We start from the raw sequence: 23,922 nt of genomic DNA, 5'->3' as shown, positions 1-23,922 counted from the left end.
CCCTCCACCAGCGGGACCATTAAGGATTGCAGGGTGAGTCTCACCTGCCACTCGGACTTGCCACCGCCGTTCTTGTCGGCCCGATCAGTGTGGCGGGCGCATCAGGGGCTGCACACGCCTGCACGGCTTACCCAGTGTCAGTCCTCTGAGTTGCAGCAGAGTTGAGGCTTGTTGCTGGCACTTATGCTTCATGCGCCGTTGCCTGGGGCACTACATAGTACACCATACCCGCTGCTGGGAAAACGCCTCATCCCCGCGTCACCGGTGTGTCAGAGCGTACCCTCTCTCCCTCTTTTCCTTCTTCACAGGGGATGGACACGCGACACTCGACCTGGGAGTTCGGTGCTGGCACTCTTGGCGTGGTTCAGTTGCTCCGGTCACCTGGGGACACGTGGGCTTTCTCGCAGTCTGTCCACCATGGCGAAGTGCCTCCGGCCTCCGGCGCTGACTGCACCTTCACTTCCTTTTCTGTCACAGCAGAGGCTCACCGTCTGGTCCAGATACCCCACTTTAAGGATCGCGCAGGCATTAGGGATGCCATGAACGGGGGGCGCTCCTCTCCCCCTCAGGGAACAGCCAGGCTGCTGCCAGGGGACACGCGGGGCCAGACCGGCCTCGTCGCCAAATGTTGCGCCATCTGGGTGGTATGCCTCTTCCCCCTCACTACCAAGGCAAGCCCACCCAGTGCCGGGCACCAGTTCTACATGCATCTCATCTCACAATGGAGTCTGGACAACAGGGCATCCTGCGCATCCTCACCCTCAGCCTCACTGCCTGTTCCTCCTGCCCCAACCCACATGGATCCCAGGGCATTATGCGTATCCTCGTCCTCAGCCCCACTGCCTGTTTCTCCTGCCCTATCCTTCATGGACAACAAGGCCTGCGCATCCTCACCCTCAGTCCCACTGCCTGTTTCTCCTGCCCTATCCTGCATGGACAACAGGCCTGCACATCCTAACCGTCAGCCCCACTGCCTGTTCCTCCTGCCCTATCCCGCATGAACAGGCCATCTTGCGTATCCTTGCCCATAGTCCCACTTCCTGTTCCTCCTGCCCTATCCCGCATGGACAAAAGGGCTTGGGATGAGTACCCTCCTCATCTTGCGGGGCAGCGCCTCCTCTCCAATGATGTTGCATGCACGCTCCCTCTCTGCTCCACCAGCCCCCCTGCGTACAGCAGGTGAGTGACTGTCTGCAGCCCTCTCTCATCCATTGTTCAGCACTGTAGGAACACACCCAGAAAAGGGAAGGATGTGGGGAACCAGGTTCGAGTCGCGTCGTCGGCTTAGCAGCCTCTGATTCTGGGCAAATCATGTAATCTCCCGTGCCTACCAAAAATGAGTGTGTCCTTGTGTAACGTAACTGGTGCTTATGTAAAGCGCTCCAATACTTTTGGGTTGAGTTCCGCTCTATAAAACTGCAAAGAAAATAACAAAACAAGCATTTGCAATGCAATAGATCTCGCCATTGCGATATTTTGAGCTAGCTTCAGGCATTGTAAATGACAATGCCTTTTATTTGTGTTTACAAAAACTAGCAATAATAAAAGGCATTGTCATTTACAATACCAATAGGTCACAGTTTCTAAAATGCGAGACCTATTGCATTGCAAATACTTGTTGTTAACAAGTGCCACATGCTGTACGTTCACTACAAGCCACGCCTCTTTCTTTAGATGAGCTGTGTCTAACATAAGGTCCGCGGCTGCTATTAGAGTGAAATCGTGATATGGGGTGGTTTTACCAAAAAAAAGTTGACAAACAAATGATACCTTTTTGTAAAACCACCCGTGAAAGACCGCATGGCGCGCTGAATGTTGCAGGAAAGCATGTAGTTCCTGCAGTAAGAGAAACCAATAAATAAATGAGTTCTTACAGAATAAATAAGACGTAATGTGTAATAACCAAAGTAAAAGGGCCAGTCCTCATGGGACCTTACAAATGAAGACAAGGCGGTACTAAGGAGGGACTAACAAGCTTATTAACAAATGAGCAGCCATCAATAATGAAGGACAATGACACAACCCATTGGCAAATATGGGCGGAGAGTGCGCGAGACTTAAAGTCCATACTCCAATATGGCTTGCAGAGCAGTACATGCGCTGCCCATGCTCATCTAAAAACACAAGTGTGTGTTGGCATAAAGCCAAGGCACCACCTTGGATAGCAAGAAGATGTCAGCAGAAGGCATGTTTAAGAGATCAGAACAAGACAAATCAAAACTTAGAGGTTCTGAGCTAATTTCAGTGATATGTTTTCTCTTTCAGCTAAGCGCCTCTCGAGCTGGAGGCCAGGAGTGTCCTACCACTGTCTGTTGATCACATCTAATGGATGCTTATAAATGGGCTGAGGCTTAATTGCTCCTTCAGGCTTTAAGTGGGATGAAAAAACTAAGGAAGGTTTGTCTCTCAAAGGGGAGTTTCTGATGTAATTAAGGGTGTGCCTTAAAAACACGTAAGCTAAGATTTTGTGCATAGCATAGTGTGCTGCTCAACTGGTATTTTGCTGTTTCTGTCGTTACATCCAGATATATAATACAAGTAACATTATACCTACAACAAGCCAGGACTATTGGCTCTGTCAATGTGGGTTTTGGTGCCTAAGATAAATAAGCAACAACTATGGCTTTGTTGTATATAATTAGGCTTTCCTGTTTTCAGTTTCTATTTTTGTTGAATTCAGGTGTTTTTTTTCAGTGTTTTCAAGTGATTTCAATACCTTAAAAACAGTGGTTATCAGTGGTTACACGTTTTTGTGCCATTAAAAACTACAGAAATAGTGTTTTTCCGGTGTTTATGGAACGTTTTTCTTTTATATTGCGTGCTTTCTGCACTGATTACGCATGGTATATAGATAGTGTAAGTATAGTGTATATTAGGACCGAATATATTTCTGCAAATTAAACGTATTGTAGTGCACCATACAATACTTCTTCAGTTAGTCTTTGGTCATGTGCGGTCACTCTTTCTTTCCCATGTAAACTTCTGTGAAAAGGCCCTATCAACATTGGCACTTGAGACGGGCAACGCCAAAACAGCCAGGACTCAATTTGTTAACTCGGACCACTGACAAAGCTTTCCATGCCAATACTTGTTCACTTGAAGATTGCAATTCTCAAGCTGATGTGCATATGGCCATGTCTGAACCTGGGTGGCTGAGTGGACTAAAGAACGTTGATGGATTAAACCCAGATCTGTTGACTGGGTGTGAGTGTTTGATTGGTTCAGATGCTCCGTCCATCACCACCCCTTTATGTACTGCTTTGTTCGCCATAAGTTGGCAGGGTATGCTCAGACGTGAGTCCCTTGCTCACTTTGCCACTGGATTCAAGTAAGCCTGACTGAAGACGGACAGAAACCGGTCCTAGGAAGCTTGCTTCCGGTCCAGGGAAGGCATGGCTTGGCAGTTTGGGCTGGACTGTTCCCATGAGGCACAGGGTCAGACTGATTTGCATATGGCCATGTCTGAACTGGTGTGGCAGAGTGGGCTAAAGAACGGTGATGGATTAAACCCAGATCTGTTGACTGGGTGTGAGTGTTTGATTGGTTCAGATGCTCCCTCCATCACCACCCCCTTTTGTACCGTAATATGGAGGAACAACAGGACGGATGAGGTGGATCCCGGCAAGGCAGGCAGCACCGAATACTTCCACCCACTGGCTGCAACAGTGGGCAGGCGGCCTAATTAAAGAGGTTTAGCAGCAGTGCCAGGCAAAGAATGATATGTGGAGCTAGTTTTAATATTTTTTTACTTTTTATTTAAGAAGTTTTATATGGAGATAGCCTGACCGGAGGGTATCGAAGGGCTTCACATCAGTTACAGAGCAGAGGAAAAGAGAGCAGAACATAATACAATAACGCAAGACACTCCAGCCAATAGTAATCGTAATGACAATGACGAAGAGTTCCATTTAAAGGACTTGTTAACACCGCATCCGAGAGGGGTGAGATGTCAATCTTAAAACTCCAGCTGCTCCTATCTGTTCGCTAGGGCTCGATCGAGGAAGAGGGTTTTGAGCTGATTTTTTAATTTAATGAAAGAAGGAATAGTTCTGATGTGAGGGGGAATAGAGTTCCAGATTTTGGGTGCGTTACCAGCGAAGGACCTGGCCTCGTTTTTTTGTATGTTTTCGTGTTTTTAGCGGGATGAGAAGTGGGGTGTTAGAGCTTCCGAGGGTCCTTTTCTGGCCAGCTTTTTTAGTACTAACCTTGGCCTTTGTCACCACCTCTGCCTATGAGAAGGATGTCCATGGACCCCACTAGTATCCTCCAAAGGTTCTGTACTGCTGATGGAACATGCAGGCCGAAGCTCTGCTGTTCTTGAACCTCTCTTATGCTGCATCAGCCTTCACAAGGAAAAGCCTAGATCCAGCAAAGGTCATGTCCTGATGGAGGTCTGCACGCCCTCAGAGATGCATGTGAACACATCCTGGCTCGCCTCCTGATAATGACGCTAGTGCAACAGGCTCAGAAGTGCCAAGGCCAGAAAGCAGAACATATTGTGCAACATCCTGTTCATCTTGCACTGCGTGAGCAGAGGCACTGCACACCTCTTCCGGCATTGCTTGCGACACCTCGCAAGACACGCTCCAAATGGCATGTGTTTACCGACCCAGTAGGCAAACTGCGTTCAGAATGTGCAAAGCCAAACTTGCAGGAGAGATGACTTTTATGGCAACAAGTCTTTTCGATTCCCTGTCTGGTGGAGTGTTTGGAAAATAATGCAGGTTACCTTTACTTACTTTATTCACAGAGGCCTACAACATAATCCTAAGGAGTCAGATGCTGTGTTAAGCCTTAAGGGCACCTGGTGCTGGTCTGTGACATATTGCATTGAGGTAAATGCCTGCTTGAGATGAGAACCGCCCTGAGAAGCTGCCAGGATTGGGCCAAACAGAGTGTTATTGAAAGGCAATGGGGCTCAAAGGTACCTGGCTCTGGTTGCAAATGCACTGCAAGTAGGCTTTCCCCAGACGTCAGGCAAGAGTAAGAATTTTAGTGGCTGTGATTCTCGCCATAGCCCATGTGCACCTGCCAGGGTACCTATTCTGCCATCATGCCATTAAGGATAGTACTTGCCTCTCTTCTTGATGCAGAGTTTGTCTGAGTTGTGTATTTGCACATGAAGAAATCTCTTGGGGGGGAGGGGCAGGTTCATCAGCCACTGAGAACACCTGAAATTCCAACATTGATGACTATCTGCACAAGTTTATGAAAAGTTCTCAATATGGCGAGAAATCTAACAGAGGACTGAACCTGCGTGAAGGTTTACGGAGAGACAACGGCACAGGGTGCATTTTACACCACAAAAGTTATATACACACTAAGCAGTGAGAAGGGGCACACCTAGACTGTCCACACTTGTGTGGGACCCCACTGGTCTGATGTTGCCCTCACTCTAGAGATGATTTTGTTGGGGCGCGATTTTCTGGAGGGATTGCAGGAATTGAGACCTCTGCATATGGTAGACACACTACAGATTGGCTGTATGTCATGGGGTCACCCTATATTGTGAACGCTGTCTCTAAACAAGCCCACCTGTGGATGGAAGAGTGAATCGGAATATCTGGAGGTCCCTACAGAATGGGTTCTGCAGGATATAGTATATGCAGTAGGGTCACACCATGGTGAAACCCAAAGGTGCCACGTTGGTACGATCTACAGGATCCATGGAAATGTTAACACATGCGTCCGACACAACTGACCCTCTGTAGAATCGACCCATGCAATTCAAGATATGAAAAATACTCTAGAAGAAAAAATAGGCTCTGTAGTAATTAACGTAGGACATCTAAAGTATGACCACAGAAAGCTAGTCGACTGGATTGAACAGAATGTTTCAGCTTTTACATGACTGAGAACAAAGAAATTAGAGATGCAAACTCAACTTAGCACCCTGAAAGAAGAGATGAGAGGATGATTCTGAAGGGCTATCTAGGTGCTACAAAATCGGGATCATAGGAGTGCCAGAATGATCGAACGTAGAATTGTTCCTTTTAGAGTGTTCACAATGATATTGATGGAAGGCAAGGTTTCTAAGTTCTTCCCCATAGAAAGGTTGCAATGAGTACCGATGAGCCCCTTCTGCACCATGACAGCGCCGAGGCCAATAGTAGCCACATTTTTCAACTACAGAGATAGGGAGTTAATCATGCAAATCTTCAGAACTAAAACACCTCGGAATCGAAACAGAATCACAGTCAAGATTACACAAATGAGGTGCAGAAACAATGGTTCTCCTCCATTGGGGTCAATAAATAATTACAGCAAAAGGGTCTTTGTAATGCCTTCATGTATTCTGCTTTGATTTGTCATGGACAATGAGGAATTCTTTTATTTTCTTTCCACAAGGTTTGGTTGTCTTCAGTCAAATGTAAAAAACATTCCACCTGATGAACACAGCCCCTGGGAGAGTTGGGAGAACAACAAACCAGACAGAACGGTAGACATGCACGAGAAAAACCCATCTCAGTACAGACAGCTAGAGAAAGAGCACAGGCGGTGGCAGGTGTGCTGCTCAGGAGTCAACCCGAAGACAAGCACCCATATGTCTGTGCAAGAAGTAGCAACAGGACCTGGGGATATGGATTTGGTGACTCAGACTTTGAGCAGTGGTCTGACCCTGTTCTGACCCCCGGGGCATTGTACATCATCATTTAGCTCAAAGTACAAGTACAACACTGCCAGCATCCCTGTTTGATACATTTCCTGGCTGTGTATGAGAGTCAGGACTGGGTGGGAGCCGGGGTAACAGGGTGGAGTGGAACAGTGGGGACCGATCAGGAGCAACATAAAATATGGCACATACCCCCAGTATTGGAATGGATTTCTGAAATGGGCAGATGTTTCTTATCTCAATGTTGGTTAGTGTTGGCATGGTATTGTTGTTCCTTGGGCTTGTTTTGGAGAGGGATACATGTCAAGGCTTCATTCTTGGTGCTTATTTGATTACGCGTTTCGAGCTGTGGCTCCATTAAACATGGTGCACTTGATAATGGAATATATGTAAATAGATTATAGTAGACTGCAGGAGAAGCTCATGCAATAATTGTAACATTTTAACTCGGATTGAAAGGGGGATGTCCACTCCTATGACGTGACCCCAGATTTAAGCAAACTTGACATGCAGGCAAACTCACAAAGCTTACCTACACCTGATGGGTACAGAATTGCAGAAACTGATCAAACTATGGAGAGATCATCTGGTGGACCCATTATATTTGGTTATGCGAGAGAAATTCTGATATGGGTGAGGCTTGCGGGTTCTGTTTGGACCGCAGCATTGATCCTGACGACAGATAGGTGTTGTTTGGGAAAATACTAGCTAGGGACCCATGACCTTGACAGCCATCTATGCCTCGAATAGCAATGATAGCACATTCATGGACACACTCACAAATGCAGTGTTCAACCCACAATCCAGAGGCACCAGGGTACACCAGGGAATGCCAACCCTTACAGAAATGGTTAGACAGTAGGCAATTGCAAGATGTGTGAAAACTTTTTTTGTTTCGTTTTTTGTTTTAGAGTTTTATATAGCGTGAACTTGACCAGAAGGTATCAGGCATCAGAACGCTTTACATGAGCACCTGTTTTGTTACAGACACACATTCCTTGTTGTTAGGTTTTGGGATATTAAGTGATTTGCCCGGAATCACAGGATGTTGAATGTCTATGCCGTGCAGTGGCGTAATGAAACTTTAGCCCCCCCCCCCCTTGCAAAGTACATGGAGGGGTCCCCCCATGCTCTGGGCCCAGTCAGGGGCTCTCAAGCCTGGGGTCGTACATAGTGCAGAGGGGGCCCCTGGGACTCAGGGCCACCTGCACCGCGTGGACTGTGGGGGCCATTGTTATGCTACTGCTTGACCCCACTGTCACAGCTTCACCCCACAGTGGATCCACTCAGCCATTCATCCTTTTGAGGTTGATAAAATTAGTACAATTGAGACTTCGGAAGCAGTACACATCTGCTACACTGCCCTAAGAAACGCCAGGAGCACATGTGATTTAAAATACACAGTAGGTTATATTTTAAGATCAACAAGCCTTAGATTTCAGGGGGCATTCCTCTCAAAGTTCAAAAAATTAGGTATGGATGAAAAACAACTGAAATAGCATGCAGTTCCTGCGATAGTCTGTTTATCAGAGCCATCACAAGGACTGGGCCCACTCTAGAAGGATGAAGAGATATTCGAGTTCCTTCCAAAAGTGTGGGCAGGTCTGCTCTTGTAGCCCCAATGGCACTCCATGATGTTGGCACAGTGGGCAGTCACAGAGCGTGGCCTGCACATGGAGCAGGCTGTGCTAGGTGTATGAGAATGACATTGAGGTATGTAAGATTGTCTTATGTGTCACTCTACAAGAGAATGAAGATAAGCACAACAAATACATACTATAATGATAGACTCAAAGTGAGGACATTCCTGAGTCTTTCTTAAACAAAGCATCACTGGCAAGGTAGTTCACCTGGAGGGCACCAAAGCAACAACTAGCAGAAGGTATTCAAATGTCCAGGGTCTCGTACAGTCTGGAGCCACATAGACGCCCTACTGCAAGGGACGCCAAAGGACCTCTTCGATGACTTGCATTCGAAGAGGGTAAGAGACATCTTGATTGTTGCTTGGTGACTTCAATGGCAGGATGTATGTGAGTGCGCTGCCAGGACGACTTCCACGCGTTGTGGAAAACTCTCCTCCTCTGAAACCATCTCAAGAGTAAAGCAACCCAGAAGCTTCCAACCTTCAGAAGGACTTCCAGGGAGTGTTCCTAGTTAATCAGGATCTAGGCAGGGTAAATACAATAAACGACCTCTGGCATACCTATATTTCTTTAAAGCATAGCCTATAGCTTATAAGCACCCTACAAGAAAACAGCTAATTATTTCTAAAAAAGAATCATTTAGAAATGGCATATTTTATTGAAAAACATTATGAAAATAGTTCAACAAGAGATTTAGCATAAAAGCATACATTTGAAATCAAAATCATATCACTTCTTTATCAACACCATACCCCAGTTTTGACCACTGACCTGTGGGAATCCAGCCAGTGAGAGAAATATAGAGAAAAAAGAAAGATGGTGTTGTTTCTCATATAACAATTGAAATAATAGTGATTCATATACATTGTTGAAATTGATGGAATGTTTTCACATCATAAATGAAATGATCTTTTGAACTGTCGGATCCTATTTGTGTCGCAAAATTGTACTTTTAATGCACATTTTTGTATGCTAGATTGAATGATGGATATGATAGGAAGTGTGATAAAGAAGTGATATGATTTTGATTTCAAACATTTACATTAATGCTAAATCTTTGTTGAACTATTTTCATAATGTACTTCTATGACTTGTGAATTTAAACATTTTACACATGAATTCTCACTTTTCGTAGATGAAAACAAAAAAATAAAAAATAATGTTTCTCAATAAAATATGGTATTTCTAAATGATTCTTCTTTAGAAATAATTAGCTGTTTTCTTGTGGGGTGCTTATAAGCTATAGTCTATGTTTTAACCCCTTCGCAGCGAAGGTAATTCCCCCGCTGTGCTGGGGGGCGGGGGGGAGCGCACAGCGCCCCGGTGCTGATGACGTGCTCAGCTCATCATCAGCCACGGTGCTCGTGTGCTGATGTCGAGCTGAGCTCGTCACGGGTACGCCCGTTCCTTAGAACGCTCAGCACAGCAGGGGAATCAGCCCAGCGTGCGAGCATTTCACGGAACGGGCGAGGTCATGACGAGCTCAGGTCGTCATCAGCACACGAGCACCGTGGCTGATGACGAGCTCAGCTCGTCATCAGCATTGGAGGGGTTAAAGAAATATAGGTCCACTAGTATTTGGTCTTTTCTTTTCCCCTCCTCTTGGACCTAAACTTAAATTAGGGGGTACCTTTTTGTTAATTTTGATTCTAGGCAGGGTGAAACCACATGGGCAAGAGGGCAAAAATCCAGGCAACTTGGGAAGTTAGACTGTTTGGGTACTGACTGGACAGAGGGACCTTTCTAGGCTACCCGCATATCTTGTAGACTAGACCCAGGCATAAACAAAACCTGAAGGGCATGGGGAAAATATGGAATCTACTAAAAGTCTTTGATATGAAACATAGTACTTATCAACAGCTGTAGCTGACACCAGAAAAGGGCCAATGACCTTTTTTTGCATGTGCTCTTTCAAAGCAAGCTACTCATGCATTTCTGATTTATCATGGTGAAAGAGGAAGTCATGATATGCCAGACGTATCCACCAGATTACAACACAGCTTCTGTTAGTCCATCATGGACCATCAACGATCTTCAGAAAGAACAAGAAATCCTTGCAGTATAGATGATGGACCTTCAGGTCAATTTTGTCATTGACCATAAATGGAGGAAGCACAGTTAATGGACGAGCAGCAACAGTGTCAGATCCCTCCATCATGAGTGCACGAGAGCAAGGGAGGGATACCTAAGGGGAATGCTAAAGATAAGGACCGGTCCAGGGCAACAGACAAAGTAGGCACAAGTGGCGGCTCCTCCGTTAAGGCGGAGTAACGTCGCCTCACTGCTTTTTAGCAGTGAAATAAAGGTCAAAGAAAATGATAACTCAACGTTATTATCATTTTATTTGTTCCTGGTGCTGCAGCTTTGCAGGGCGGGGCTCCTCCAATGACAGAGGAGCAGGAGGTGGAGTGGTTTGCCCACTCCAAGTGCGCATGAATGTTTGGGCTGCCGTCTTGGACCGACCATATATTCATGCACACTTGGCATGTTCTCCAGCCGGGCTGCACTACAGCCTGGGTGGAGAACATACCCAGGCTCCCATTCCCTGGCTGAGTGTCGAACCATGGTGCTCAAACCAATCACAATGTTGCATTGCAGCATTGTGATTGGTCAGGGGGGCCTGGGTGCTTCCTGTTCCGTTCCCGACATGACGAAAGATGTGTTATAAGGTAAGTGTTTTTGTCTTTATTATTTTAGACTCCCCCACCACTCCCCCTGCCTCCCGCCCTGCCACTCAAGGTCTGTGCCGCCCGCCACTGGTAGCCACACTCAGTACACTCAAAACAGTCAAGAGAAGTCCTGCACACAAGGGGATGTAAGGCTGGTTGTACCCAGATCCCTGGTGGTAGGGCTTTTGGAACCACCACGCATGGATCTTTGGGGGTGGTACAAACAAGAGTCAGACTATCACTAAGTGCATTGGTTCCAACGATGAGCAGTATGAGTGATGGCTACAGTGGCATCGCATTTTATGTGTCAAACTACAGGAGCAGCAGCAAAAACAAACCTTTTCATGACAGGGATTCCCATTGGTGATGTTGTGTGTTCACAGAAAGTGGGTCAGAGTACCTGGTTATTCTGGGTGCAGAGTGTGGATTTTTTCCTAAGAGTAGGATGGAGAATGGTCTTCACCTTCATAGTGTAGATAGTGGGAGCATCCAGAAAATGAAAGCTTCTTGATTGGATATTCTGGGGTATGGTGGTCCAGGGGTTTGAAAGGGAGGCAGGCAACCCTTAAGGTGCAGCGTGCCCCTGTCTCTGCTCTTGGAGACAAGCCATTCTGCACATGCACATCCTTGCCTGGTGATTGACATGTGCCAGCAAGGTCGGCTCCTCCGTTGGAGTGGAGGAGTGTAAACCCACTTAAATGCACCAAGATGAAAAATAAAATGGTAATTCATCATTACCATTTTATTTTTCATCCTGACATCCTCCCGTACGGTACTAGTGGTAGGATGAGGGCGAAGCCGCTGCTGAATGACAGCAACAGGGACTGAGAGGAGGGTGAGTTGTTTTTGAGCATCCGTCTTTCGACAGCCAGGCACACATGCGCACTTTGAAACATCTAACCCAGCTGTCTTAAGACAGGTGGGTTAGAGCAACTGCAGGCCTCCATAGCACTGAGGAGAGCCGAGGCAGGCCACTTCCTCCAATTAGGACGCTGCTCTCATGCTGGTAAGAGCAGCGCCCTGATTTGTCAAGGGAGTGTCCTGGTGGCCGGGCTGCAGTGTGAGGTCTTGTGCAGGAGGGTCAGTTGTCAGGTAAGTGTTTCTTTTAATATAGTTTAAGTATATATTTGCGTGCACCAGCTTGGTTTGATTTTTTTATTTTATCTGAGCGGGCGCGTTCCCCTTTCCCCAATGATGCCAGCTGCCACTTTCAGCCAGTGCAGGTATTTCACCAAAACCCCAGTGCTATTCTCATGGACATAATGCCATCATTTGATCAGTCTGCTCTGTTTCGCCTGGAACGTCATCGTGCCCACAGCTCTATGTATTCTGCTGCAATTCTGAAACTTCACCTTCCACAGTGCAAAGTGCTGTCGCCAGGACTGACTGAAGGTGTCACACGTGATATGGCGCCAGGAGCTATGCACCCCTTCTAATCGATATAGACATAAACTTTGACCCTTGTGATGGCAACAGTGCCATGTGATTACATAGATTTGAGGGGAAAAACTCAAGGCAGCAGTATGCTAATAAACAGTGATTTGTGACAGACATAAACTGATGTAAAGCAAAGCGAAAAAGAAAAGAAAACGTAGAGTTGCGTTAGTAACGTCATTGGTTACCGTTAAATGTGGCTGCCAAGAAGCCCCAAATCATTTGTGAATTCTTCACCAAGCCCTGGATTTTTACCTGAAAGTACTCTTCTTTCTATCTTTTGTTCTCATAATTCTTATAAAGGTAAACTCAAACACTTAGCCCCAGATTGCTATTCTCTGCACAACCAGGAAAGACCGGGGATGCCACGTGTGATATCACAAGACCATTTGCAGCTATTGGCTGCTAATTCGTGCTCGCGCTGTGGGCAGCCGCTGCGATGCCCCGTCCCTCCATCGATTGTGCTTCTTGCGGGAGCAGAAGTGAACTGAAGTTAAAATGGAGCCAAGCGAGGGGATTCTCTAGCCTCCGTGCACAGCTTCCCTTTGTGGCTCTAGGTGTAAGCAATGGAACTTAAGAATGTTTTGTTTGCCCCAGAGCCCCCTTTCCTGATGCAAGTTGAACTCCATGCAAACAATTCCCATGGCAAAGCGCCTAAAACATTCAAAGCGCTTCGCATGATAACCAGGGCCCCTTCATTAAGGGTTCAAAGGGCTGCAGAGGTGCGCTCACCACCAAAGTCCCTCTGCATTTCAAAGGGGTATATTCATGTGAATACAAACATGATACAAACATGTGTGTAGCTTGGGGCTCACAGTTCAAGCTTACAGTAGAAAGTAGTATCTTAAACACATCACTCGATAAAAGCGCTAGCAAAACGTTTAAGGAGCTTATAGGCTGGTTTCGATTGTAACTTTGTTACTACTCCCGGGAGCCCATATGTGGAAGCATCTAGGAGGCGCATTTTAATATCAGAAGCGTCAGGTACTCCATTTATTCTTGGACGTTATTCACTATGTGATATGGACGAAGGGAGGACGTAAAGCGGTGAAAGACTCCAGGGGGCAGATTTATGAAGGCTTTGCGCCGCCGGTGCGTCACTTTTTCCCATGTTAAAAGTGACGCACCGGCGGCGCAAGTCCTTCATAAATCTGCCCCCAGCATTTTAGCCAAAACAGAGGGTCTCCCAGGGAGGGGTGGTGTCATTTCGCTAACAAACGATTTTGTTCTCCTGGCACAAAAAAGCCTGCAGCGTTGATCTAAGGTTGGGTTTTAGTTCTGCCTATAGAGAATTAATGTTTTTACTTTTTTAGCAAATCTACAGAACGTGTATCCCCTGAAAGAACTCCTCAGCACCCCTAACCCTTGTTGTCATTGGCCTCTAGTGAACCTTTGACCAGTGGTGCCTTCTAGGGAAGTAAAGCCATATGCTTCTGTTTCTAAACCCTGACATTTGTTCCTGTCTCCCTTGGAAGGGATGTTGAGGGGATGGGGCGGAGGGGACACATTTCCCATTGGAGGGTCGGCTAGAAGTTTCACACATGGGGTCTCTTTATTAGCCGCGGAAGAGGAGGGTTTAAGAATTGCAAATATTTTGGGTGAACGTGAATATGACTTTGAAGTATCTTATGTTTTTTTTAATTATGTGTTTTTGATTGGGTTGGCACTTTACGGTCATAGCTGATTAAAACTGTATTTTTCCATCTATTAAGCACCTTCGTCAAAAAGAGGCACTCAGTTGGATACTAACTTGTCATATTATATATTTTCCGCTACACTTTCAGTTTTTTCAGAAGTTACTAATGAAATAGCTTCAAAACAGGTTTCCCTTCAAATAACACAAAAAGTAAATAATCCGTTCTAAAGTTTTCAGTCACCCTACCCTGCCAAATTCCAGCTGTGAAACAGATGCGGCCAGTGACAGAACCCTGACCACGCGTGCAGGGCAGCAGCATTAATCCTTTTACACAAACCCCGACCGATAGCCTGGCAATATTAATTGTGCACGCTTTTGGGGATCTTCATCCTCTAATTCAATATAATAACGTGCAGTAAAATCACGGTGTTCAAGTTTTCCCCGGTGAGACACGACTTCCCCATTCTAGTGCTGCCTGTCGAACCGTGGAACAAGACAGTAACAAGCAATTTCTTCTGTTCAAAGCCTGCAGATCTGGCGTCTTACACTTTTTTCGTGCACACATTTCACAGCGTTTCACCTGAAAAAATTTGTCCCCAGAGGTGTTTGCAGAATTTGTGCACAAATAATATTCCTGTTTGTGGAAACTAGTTTACTTTACACCTGAGCCTGGATTACCGGTCCAAGTGTAACAGAGACCTTGGACTTTAATGTCGGTTATTCCCCAACTCTCCAATTAAATCATCTAGGGCATAACGGGGCGTGACCCCACGTCAATCCCCCGTCACTCGTATAAACACGAACAAAACACACATTTGTTTCCCATGAAATTCGCAAGCATTGCTAAAATGCCCTTTTCCTGAAAGGCAACTACAAGTGACATCACATCCGGTATGGCTACGTCACACCAGTTTTGCCTGAAGAGACATCTCCCATCTTTAATACAACAAAATGCACAGTGTGAGGAAGTGACATCGCACGCCCTTTGGCCTCCATGACATCAGAATTGAACCCTTATCCCTCTCTTAGCCTCTCTCTATTGACGTTCCTGCCTCCATGAATTCTGTCAGGGGTAAACAAGCATTGGCAAAGCTAACACACGGGCACTGACGGGTGAATGATAGATGAAGTAGAATTATGACTTTAAGTGGGATGAAAAAACTGAGGGGTCTCTCAAAGGGGCGTGGCCAATGTAATTAAGGGCATGGCTTAAAACATGTAAGCTAAAAATCTGTGCTTTTCATAGTCTGCCGCCCGACTTGTATTTTGCTGTTTTTGTCATTGCATCCAGATATATGATAGAAGCAATATTATACCTATTACAAGTCAGGACTATTGGCTTTGTCAATGGCTATTAGTTGCATTAAATAAATAAGCATCAACTATGGCTTCTATATGATATTGAAAAGGCTTCCACTTAAAGCTCTGGTGACACCAGGACAATGTTGCTGTCTACTGTAGAATACAATGGTGAAGGTAACTCTTTTAAGAAGGATTGCATTTAGCTCTCTGAGTGGGATTAAACATATGGCTGAAATGAGGATATTTTGAATCCCTGCAAATTCAATGTAGAAGGACACAGCTCTCCAGTTTGCCCTGCCTGCCTGCCTGCCTGGCCCGCGTCCTGCTGAGGGCCCCCATCTTTGTTCTGACTGAAGAGAAACAATGTGAGTTGTTACTTTGTTTCTCTTCAGTCAGCTCGAGGAGCTCAGAGCAGGCTGCAGACTGCAGCTGCTGCTTTAGAGTCTGTCTCTCACACAGCACTCTACAGATGAGCTGAGGGGGCCCCCTACATGTGCTGGACACTGAGCCCCCCGCACTGCGGGGGCTGTGAGGAGTTTTGTTACGCCCCTGATGCTGAGACTAGAACCCGGTTCCCCTGCTTCGAGGTTGACCGCTCTAGCCATAAGGCTACAGCCTCTCCCCACAGTTAACAAGGAATGATCATTACACTCCCCTGTTCATCAATCGCACACTAGACTGGATTTACTGTGTAATGTGGTATTGAGTTCAACAGTAATAGACACAGAATACTCAGGTCACACTCTCTCCAACCACAATCCTCTCAGAATAGTAATAGTGAAGTTCAGGGAACGTGCCCAGATTCCCACATAGAGACTTCTCATTGAGGCACTGCTTGACATCCCATTCAGAGACACTATCAGTAAATGTAATACATAGTATTTTACTGAAAATGAGGCAAAAGCCAAAGATAAGAAACTGCAGTGGGATGCATTTAATGTAAGGGTTGGCGGAGTTGACTGAGTGGCACTACGCGGAATTCTGCAGAGTTGCCTAAAAACTCAGTGGAATTCCGCTCCCGCCTAGGCCACACCAAACTTAACTCTGCCGGCGGTCCTTCCTGACTCCAAGCTGCCTCCACGGCGAAGGAGGATTCTTCTTCTCCTCCAGTGGGCTGTAAAATGGAAGCCCCTACCTGCAGGACTCGTGAGGGCTGCGCACGCTCGCGCAGGGAGAGTTGAGACGCATACACATGCATGCGCGGTCCTTGCGAGTCCTGCAGGAAGGGGTTTCCATTTTACAGACCACTGGAGGAGAAGAAGAATCTTCCTGCGACGGGAAGGCAGCCCGGGCATGGACAACGCCTCACGCCGAGATCCAGGTAAGGGGAGGACTCGGGCAGGGGTTACGGGTGGGTGGCAGGGGGGAAACTCCACCACGGGGCAGAGTTTTTTTGTCAACTTCGCACCCTCTGTGTTAGCAAAACTCCGCAAACTCCATTGACGGAGCAAAGTTCCCCACCCAGATTTAATTTCTATCCGAGGACGCTACATTATGACTACTTATTGCACTAAAGATGTCAGAGTAGGGAATACGGGAGGTTGAAATAAATAAGTAAAGTAAGTAAGTAAATGTATTAATCGCTCTGTAATTAAAAGTATTACAAAAAGCAGCAAATGCATTAATACCTCCCCTCCTGTTTCCCCATAGCTTCCTTAATAGCATAATCACCCAAAACACAGGATTAGTTCAACCGTTCCACATTGCTTAGTCCAAGAAGCAACTTAAAATACTGCACAGAACATATAACACACGGTCGACACTACACAAAATAGGGAGGGCAGACATGCCCCTTTGCCTGAGGGGTTGCGGGCTCACTGGTTCTTCCTACCACACGAAATAGGACTGTCCCCACATTACACAATACTGGAGGTCGGTTATGACGACGATCACCCAGGTGTGTGGGTTTGAGGCCCCCTTGAGCCTTGGAAGTGTTTGCTTAATGTGTAGGAGCCCACGGATCTTAACCATGCGGCACAGGATTGGGCAACACTCAGCATCACACTAGCCAAAAGGAACATTGCAAGACACTGGGGAGCCCAAGTAATACCCTCCCACCAGCAGTGGTGTTGTGATCTTGATAGTTTATTAAAACCAAAGAAGGACTTTCTTCTTTTAGTTGCATTAGAAAATCATCCCACCAAAATCGCTCTTCGAGCCTTTTTTCAGGTGGTACTCCTTCTTTTTTGTTATATAGTGATCTTGATAGCGCCATGGTGGCAGAAAAGGCAGTCTTTATTAATAGGGGATGACCCGAAAATGGACACGAGTATGGGAGAAATGGAACAATTTTTGGGGAAATACATGTGCCCCTCCTCCCGAGGACTCAGATTCGGGCCTGAGTGACTGATAACCCGAAAATGAACATGCCATGAGAAAATTCACAATGTAAGGCAATAGGATTTTGGTAACTGTATGGAGGTGAGGTGGGCACACCTGAATCTACATGCCTCTTTAATATGTACGGAATTACTGCGTGTTACAATATGTTGATTATTATCTGAAAACGGTCTTAACTGTGAACTACTCTACTCGATGTGTATTATAATGCCAATACAATGTTAAAAAAAATACAGACAGACAGGAAAACAGATTGAAAAAGGGCTCATAGTGTGCTAATTGATAAGAATGTGAAGGGAGTCAAGTGTGAATAAAATTAATGATAGAAGGGAGGTCTGCTGTCCATGTGGAATAAAATACCAAGATTCAGTGTTGCCTCCAAGAATGTGCATCAAAGGCGAAGAGTTATAGCTTTGTTTTTGAAGGACAAAGAATTATGGCCACTTACCAGAGAGAATGTTGTTTGTAGAAGAATTAATTGGGACCCTGGTCCTGATTTAGGTGGGTGTCTGGGGTATAACTAGGTGTTGTTCTCAGATTCAGAAACAGATCTCAGAATAGATTCAGGGGCAGACTCTAACACAGAAACAATGATTCCTTCTGATACTCTTTAGGCTAGCAGATGTTTAATCCTGTACGTTCTATGCTTATCTCGTTGTTTGGCTATATGCTATGCAACACTTTATTTTAGAAAAAGTTTACTAAAGTTTTCTAGCTGACACATTTCTTTACCTTATGGATCTTTATGGGATTAGTTTAGTATTTGTTAGAGTAGAAATTAGAAACTTAAATGCATCATAAAACAGGAAGATCGGAGATTCTCATTGGTTATTTGTTATTGAGAATTAACTTTGTTCGTAGAGCCGGAAGTCCTTTGATAATTTTGTATTGTTATGCGATGTTCCTGAGACTGATTTATATTACGCTGGCTTTGAATTTTTAATAAATCTACATATACTTAACCTGACTTTCGACTCTGAGCTTTACTGTGTAGCCAAATGGGTTGCATTGTAATTGTGATCCTGAATTAATACCCACCTCTTTATCCTTCAAGCTCCCTAAAAAGATCAGGCTGGAGGGGACGATAAAAGGGCCCACATCCCCTCTGTAGGAGCATTTCCATTGCAAATTGTGCATAGAATTTGATTTTAGGAATCTCTGGCAGTCACAGTTATGACTGAAAACTGCCAATGTATACAAGGTGATGCAAAGCATCACTTACCAGAATAATTTAGGATTGTCTAAGTCTAGTCCATCACTAAAGGGTCTAATCTAGTAAATGACAGAGGAGAGGAAGTTTAGAGAATGATAACCGGCATCTCTTACCCGAGCAGTGAGGGAAGATTGTGCCATTCCTTGGTGTGGCACCAAATACAAAGTCCACAGGACCATAATGTTGCACCTGTGAATATAAACACACACATAATAGAAATCAGGGAATTGAGTGACTAATCAATAAACATTCCACTGTATTTGTATAGCACAGATGATTAGCTATACATTTTGGGTAACTGATAATTTCAGTAAGATGTGGGTACACACATGTGCAACACACACACACAACACCTAGGCCATAGGACGCACAGTCTATCACACAAAAGTGACTGTTGTACCAGCATGTACACAGACACCAAATTGTTTATCACAAAAATGAACATTATTGTTCAACACACTATGGATATGCAAATGTCATAGACAGTTTATCGCTGCAAAGTCATCATTCACTGCTCTTCACACATACATACATACGGCAAACAGATGTAGCCTACCACACAGAAACACAACTACTCAAAAACTGAAAAAGGTTACTTACCATAAATATAGTTGTTCAGTGTGAGTATCTTCTAAACATCTGTATGATTTAAAAATCAGGATTGCCAAACATTTTATCGCATAGATATTTCGTATGTGTTCAATATCATTAAGTATAACTGATACTTCAGGTGTGGCCTTTCTTTAGAAAAAGTGAAAAAAACCTTGGTGAAGCAAGAGCCAGTAACTCAGATCCTCCCACAGGATGCAGTGGGTTTACAACATCTCCTCCTTCTGAGTTGTCAACTGTTCTTAATCTTACTGGCCTCCTTTTAGTTCAGTCTTATGTCTCCGAGTCTGCCCTAAATCCCCGAATCTCCCCTACAACCCCTCACGCCCGCCCCCCCCACCCAGAAGCAATACCGGCCGCTACTGGTACTTACTTATCTGTCTATTCACAGCCAACTTGAAAATAAGAGGCTGGCTCTTCTTCAAAGTAACCTGTAACTTGAGTAATATTATTCTCCCATGCCCATTTTTATAGTTCTTTCGATTAATATTTTACTATATTTTGCTTTCATGATATCCTGTCCAACTCCTATCTAATAATTCCACTATTTGCAGGTTTTAAAAAACTCTCTTAGCAGCGTACCAAGCCCCTCCCAGGCCAGTTATTGCTGCTCGATAATGCACGTGCCCTCCTTCTTTTGGTTGCCCCTGGACTTACCCTGAACCCCAGAACTGCATTTCAAGGTATGTTCATTTATGGGCCTAGACAGCAGAAGATAAAGCGAGTTTAACGTTTATTTGATTCAAGAAGGTACGTTACATTCCTCTCGATTTTCAGCTTCAATCCTTTGTAATAAAAGACTAATGAGAATAATAAAAAATAAGAGTTACTAATAGATTATTGCAATTGTATACTTTTGGTGGAGTATGGGGAATTACTGTACGGTTAGTGTACTTAGTTATTATTTTTCTTTTTTCATTCTTTGTAGCATTTACTTTTCATATTTTTACTCACTATTATGTAATGCATATATGTTTGGGGTCAGGCTTTCCTCGCTCGCCGCCATCGGCGAGCCTCCCCTCTAGCCACGCCCACCTTCACCAGGCCACGCCCACTTCTCTATTTAGAGAGGAGCTGACTACTAGCTCGGATCGCCAGACTCTCCCAAGCCTCCGTGGGAGTATAGTTTATTCATTTCCCTGATTTTTGTAACTTTTGTGTTCTTGCGCCTGTGCTTTTAAACTCACTTTTGTCTCTCATCTCCCTCTGGGACTTCAGTCCTGCCTTCTCGCCCCCCGCGCAGCCGAGGTGAACGCCGCTTGGGGTCAGGCTTTCCTCGCTCGCCGCCATCGGCGAGCCTCCCCTCTAGCCGCGCCCACCTTCACCAGGCCACGCCCACTTCTCTATTTAGAGAGGAGCCGACTACTAGCTCGGATCGCCAGACTCTCACAAGCCTCCGTGGGAGTATAGTTTATTCATTTCCCTGATTTTTTTTTACTTTTGTGTTCTTGCGCCTGTGCTTTTAAACTCACCTTTGTCTCTCATCTCCCTCTGGGACTTCAGTCCTGCCTTCTCGCCCCCCGCGCAGCCGAGGTGAACGCTGCTTGGGGTCAGGCTTTCCTCGCTCGCCGCCATCGGCGAGCCTCCCCTCTAGCCACGCCCACCTTCACCAGGCCACGCCCTGAACGCAACTACAAATCATGTGTCTTCCACGTACGCGCAGCGGACGGGCGCAGCGGGCGCGCCTAAGGCAAGTCCGTCTGCGCCCGTCCGCGACCGGCCGGGACCAGGGGCCACAGACCCTGTTCGTCCTTTGGCCTACTCTTCTGCTGAACTCTCTGCACTCATGGTCCCTTGCCCGCTTTCCTACCCATTGATGCAACGTCTCGACACCTCTGGCATTCTCGCACCCCATATCCCCCGGTCTCATTCCCCCCCTCCAGCCCCCATATTGGTACCCTGCCCCCCATCCCCCCTTTCCTCAGCTTCAGCCTGCCTGCTCAACACCCGCTCGGCAGTCAGGCACCAGATGGAACTTTTTAACCTGCTGAGTACGGATTCTCCTGACTACCTATTTCTCACCGAAACCTGGTTCTCCATCGACTCTCTTCCAGACCTTTTGGCCATTCTACCCGACACTTATTATGCTCTCTGAGCGGATCGCCCGGTCGGTAAGGCCGGGGGCGGTGTGGCTATGATCATTCGCTCCACCCTAAAATTTCAGCTCCTTGACCACCCTCCCATATCCAATGTGGACTACCTGGTGGCTCGCTCCCTTAATCTTCCTGATCCTATTACTATTGTCCTTATGTACCGCCCTCCCCAACCCATGCCCCTATTTGTAGCAACCTTACAGGATCTCCTGGCCACTTTAGCGGTTAATAATTCATCGGTCATCCTACTCGGAGACTTTAACTATTGGCCTGATGACCCTAGGGAAAACTCCACTTCTAAAGACTTTTCTGCCACCCCCCTACCCATCATAAGGGCCACACTCTTGACCAAATTTGGTCACTGCGCCGCAATGTTTCCTCCCCCTCTATATCTCCGTGCATCTGGTCTGATCATTTTTTTATTTCGTTTTGTATTTTTTCTGCTTCTCCCGTCAAACCCCCCTTACCTAAGAACGTGCTTGCCCGCAGTTGGAATCAAACGGACCTTACTCTCCTCTCGTCTTCTCTGATCTCCTTAGTGCCTGATCTTACCGGCCGCTCCCTTGATTCACAGGCTAACGCCATTAGTACTTGGCTTTCTTCCTCCTGTGATCAGGTCGCCCCACTCAAGAAAGTCAAATCCGTCCTTCCGCATGACGCACATAAATGGTTCACTGGGGAACTCAAAGATCTTAAACTCAATCTCAGGCGCTCGGAACGCCATTGGAGACGCAACTACTGCCCCTTACTTCGGGCTAAATACAAACTTCTTCTCAGTAACTATAAAAAAGCAATCTTGACGGCCAAAACCAATTATGTCACAGAGAGAGTCGCCCTCTCTGCAAACAAATCCCGAGAAATCTTTTCCCTTGTCCAGCAACTTGCCACCTCCGGTCGCACGAGCACCAGTCCTGCCCCAACCAGTCCCTCTGTTCCACACTCAATGAGTATTTCATTGATAAGATTGCCAACATAAAAACCAACATTCCTGTTGTGGGCCAACCCTGCGCTCCTCTTTCCCTTCATTTGCCTCTCTCTTCACTGGACCGCTTCCCCCCCATTTCCACTGACAGCTTTCTCAACTTGCTCTCTAAAGTCAAGTCCGGTTCTCCGGCTGACTGTGCTCCGGCACGGATTCTTAAAGCTCTTTTTTCTAGCTGTCCTGCTCCCCCCCCTAGCCCTGCTTAATACCTCTCTGGCTATGGGCTCTGTCCCTACTTCATTTAAAACCGCCATGGTCCTCCCTATTCTTAAAAAACCCGGACTTGACCCTTCTCTTCCCTCTAATTTCAGGCCTATTTCTCTTCTCCCCTACTTGGGGAAGATCCTTGAAAGCTATGTAACATCTTGCCTGTCCGCGTATGTTGAGGAAAACTGCCTCCTGGCCCCCCATCAGTCGGGCTTTCGACCAGGACACTCTACGGAGACTGTGATCATCGCTGTTCTGGACGAACTTAATGGGAAAGCAGACATCAATCTCCCCCAAGCTCTGGTGCTCCTTGACCTGTCGGCTGCGTTCCACACGGTCGACCATGCCATCCTTCTCGACCGTGTCAGCGCAGCCGGCATCAGGGGCACAGCACTTTCCTGGCTAGCGTCCTTCCTCCAAGGCAGGTCCCAAGCGGTCCATCTTTCGGGCTTCTCCGCTCCTCCCCGCTCAGTCGTGTGCGGGGTGCCCCAAGGTTTTTCTCTTTCCCCTCTTCTCTTCAACCTCTATATCTATCCCCTCATTCTTTCCCTTCGCGAGCAGGGGGTCTCCGTGTATAACTACGCGGATGACCTCCAGCTCGTCTTTGATCTTTCTTCTTCCCTGGACTCCCCTCTTTTTCTCAGTTCTACTTTAGTTTTCATCTCTGAATGGATGAGCACTAACCATCTAAAGCTCAATCCGGATAAGACGGAGCTTGTCCTTACGGGCGGTCCCTCCAATCCCTGGTCCCCGACTCACTGGCCCTCCTCCTTTGGTCCCCCCCCTTTACCGGTCTCCTCCGTCCGAACCTTGGGCATCAAGGTCAGTCATGACCTCACCATTCATGCCCAAGTCAGCTCCGTCGTATCCTCTTGCTTTTTATCCCTCCGTCTCATCCGGAAAATCTCCCGGTATTTCTCCACGGATGCCCTCAAATCCATAGTCATGGCCCTTATCATCTCCCGCCTTGACTATGGGAATGGTCTCTATGTGGGCATACCTGCTTACGAAACCCGACGTCTACAGGCCATCCAAAATCAGGCAGCCTGCCTTATTTTCCGCCTCCCCAAATTCTCCCACATCACGCCCGTACTCAAGTCCCTCCATTGGCTCCCTGTGCACTTCAGATCCTTCTTTAAATTGGCTTGCCTGGCCTTCCGGGCCTTCACTCATTCAGCCCC

At 46.3% G+C, this 23,922-nt stretch overlaps 1 protein-coding gene across 1 annotated transcript in view; it reads right to left on the bottom strand.

The window, feature by feature from the left end:
* DNMT3L (DNA methyltransferase 3 like) overlaps window positions 1–23,922 on the bottom strand; it is a 214,242-nt gene that overhangs the window by 81,416 nt on the left and 108,904 nt on the right. The window contains exon 9 of the mRNA XM_078679281.1: window positions 18,964–19,039. Coding sequence (XP_078535407.1) covers window positions 18,964–19,039 — 76 coding nt within the window. The remainder of the gene's footprint in view (window positions 1–18,963; window positions 19,040–23,922) is intronic.

Source organism: Lissotriton helveticus, chromosome 3_1 (assembly GCF_964261635.1).
Source record: "Lissotriton helveticus chromosome 3_1, aLisHel1.1, whole genome shotgun sequence".
In the NCBI taxonomy this organism is placed as follows: domain Eukaryota; kingdom Metazoa; phylum Chordata; class Amphibia; order Caudata; family Salamandridae; genus Lissotriton; species Lissotriton helveticus.
This window is presented reverse-complemented; position numbering and strand designations above follow the sequence as displayed.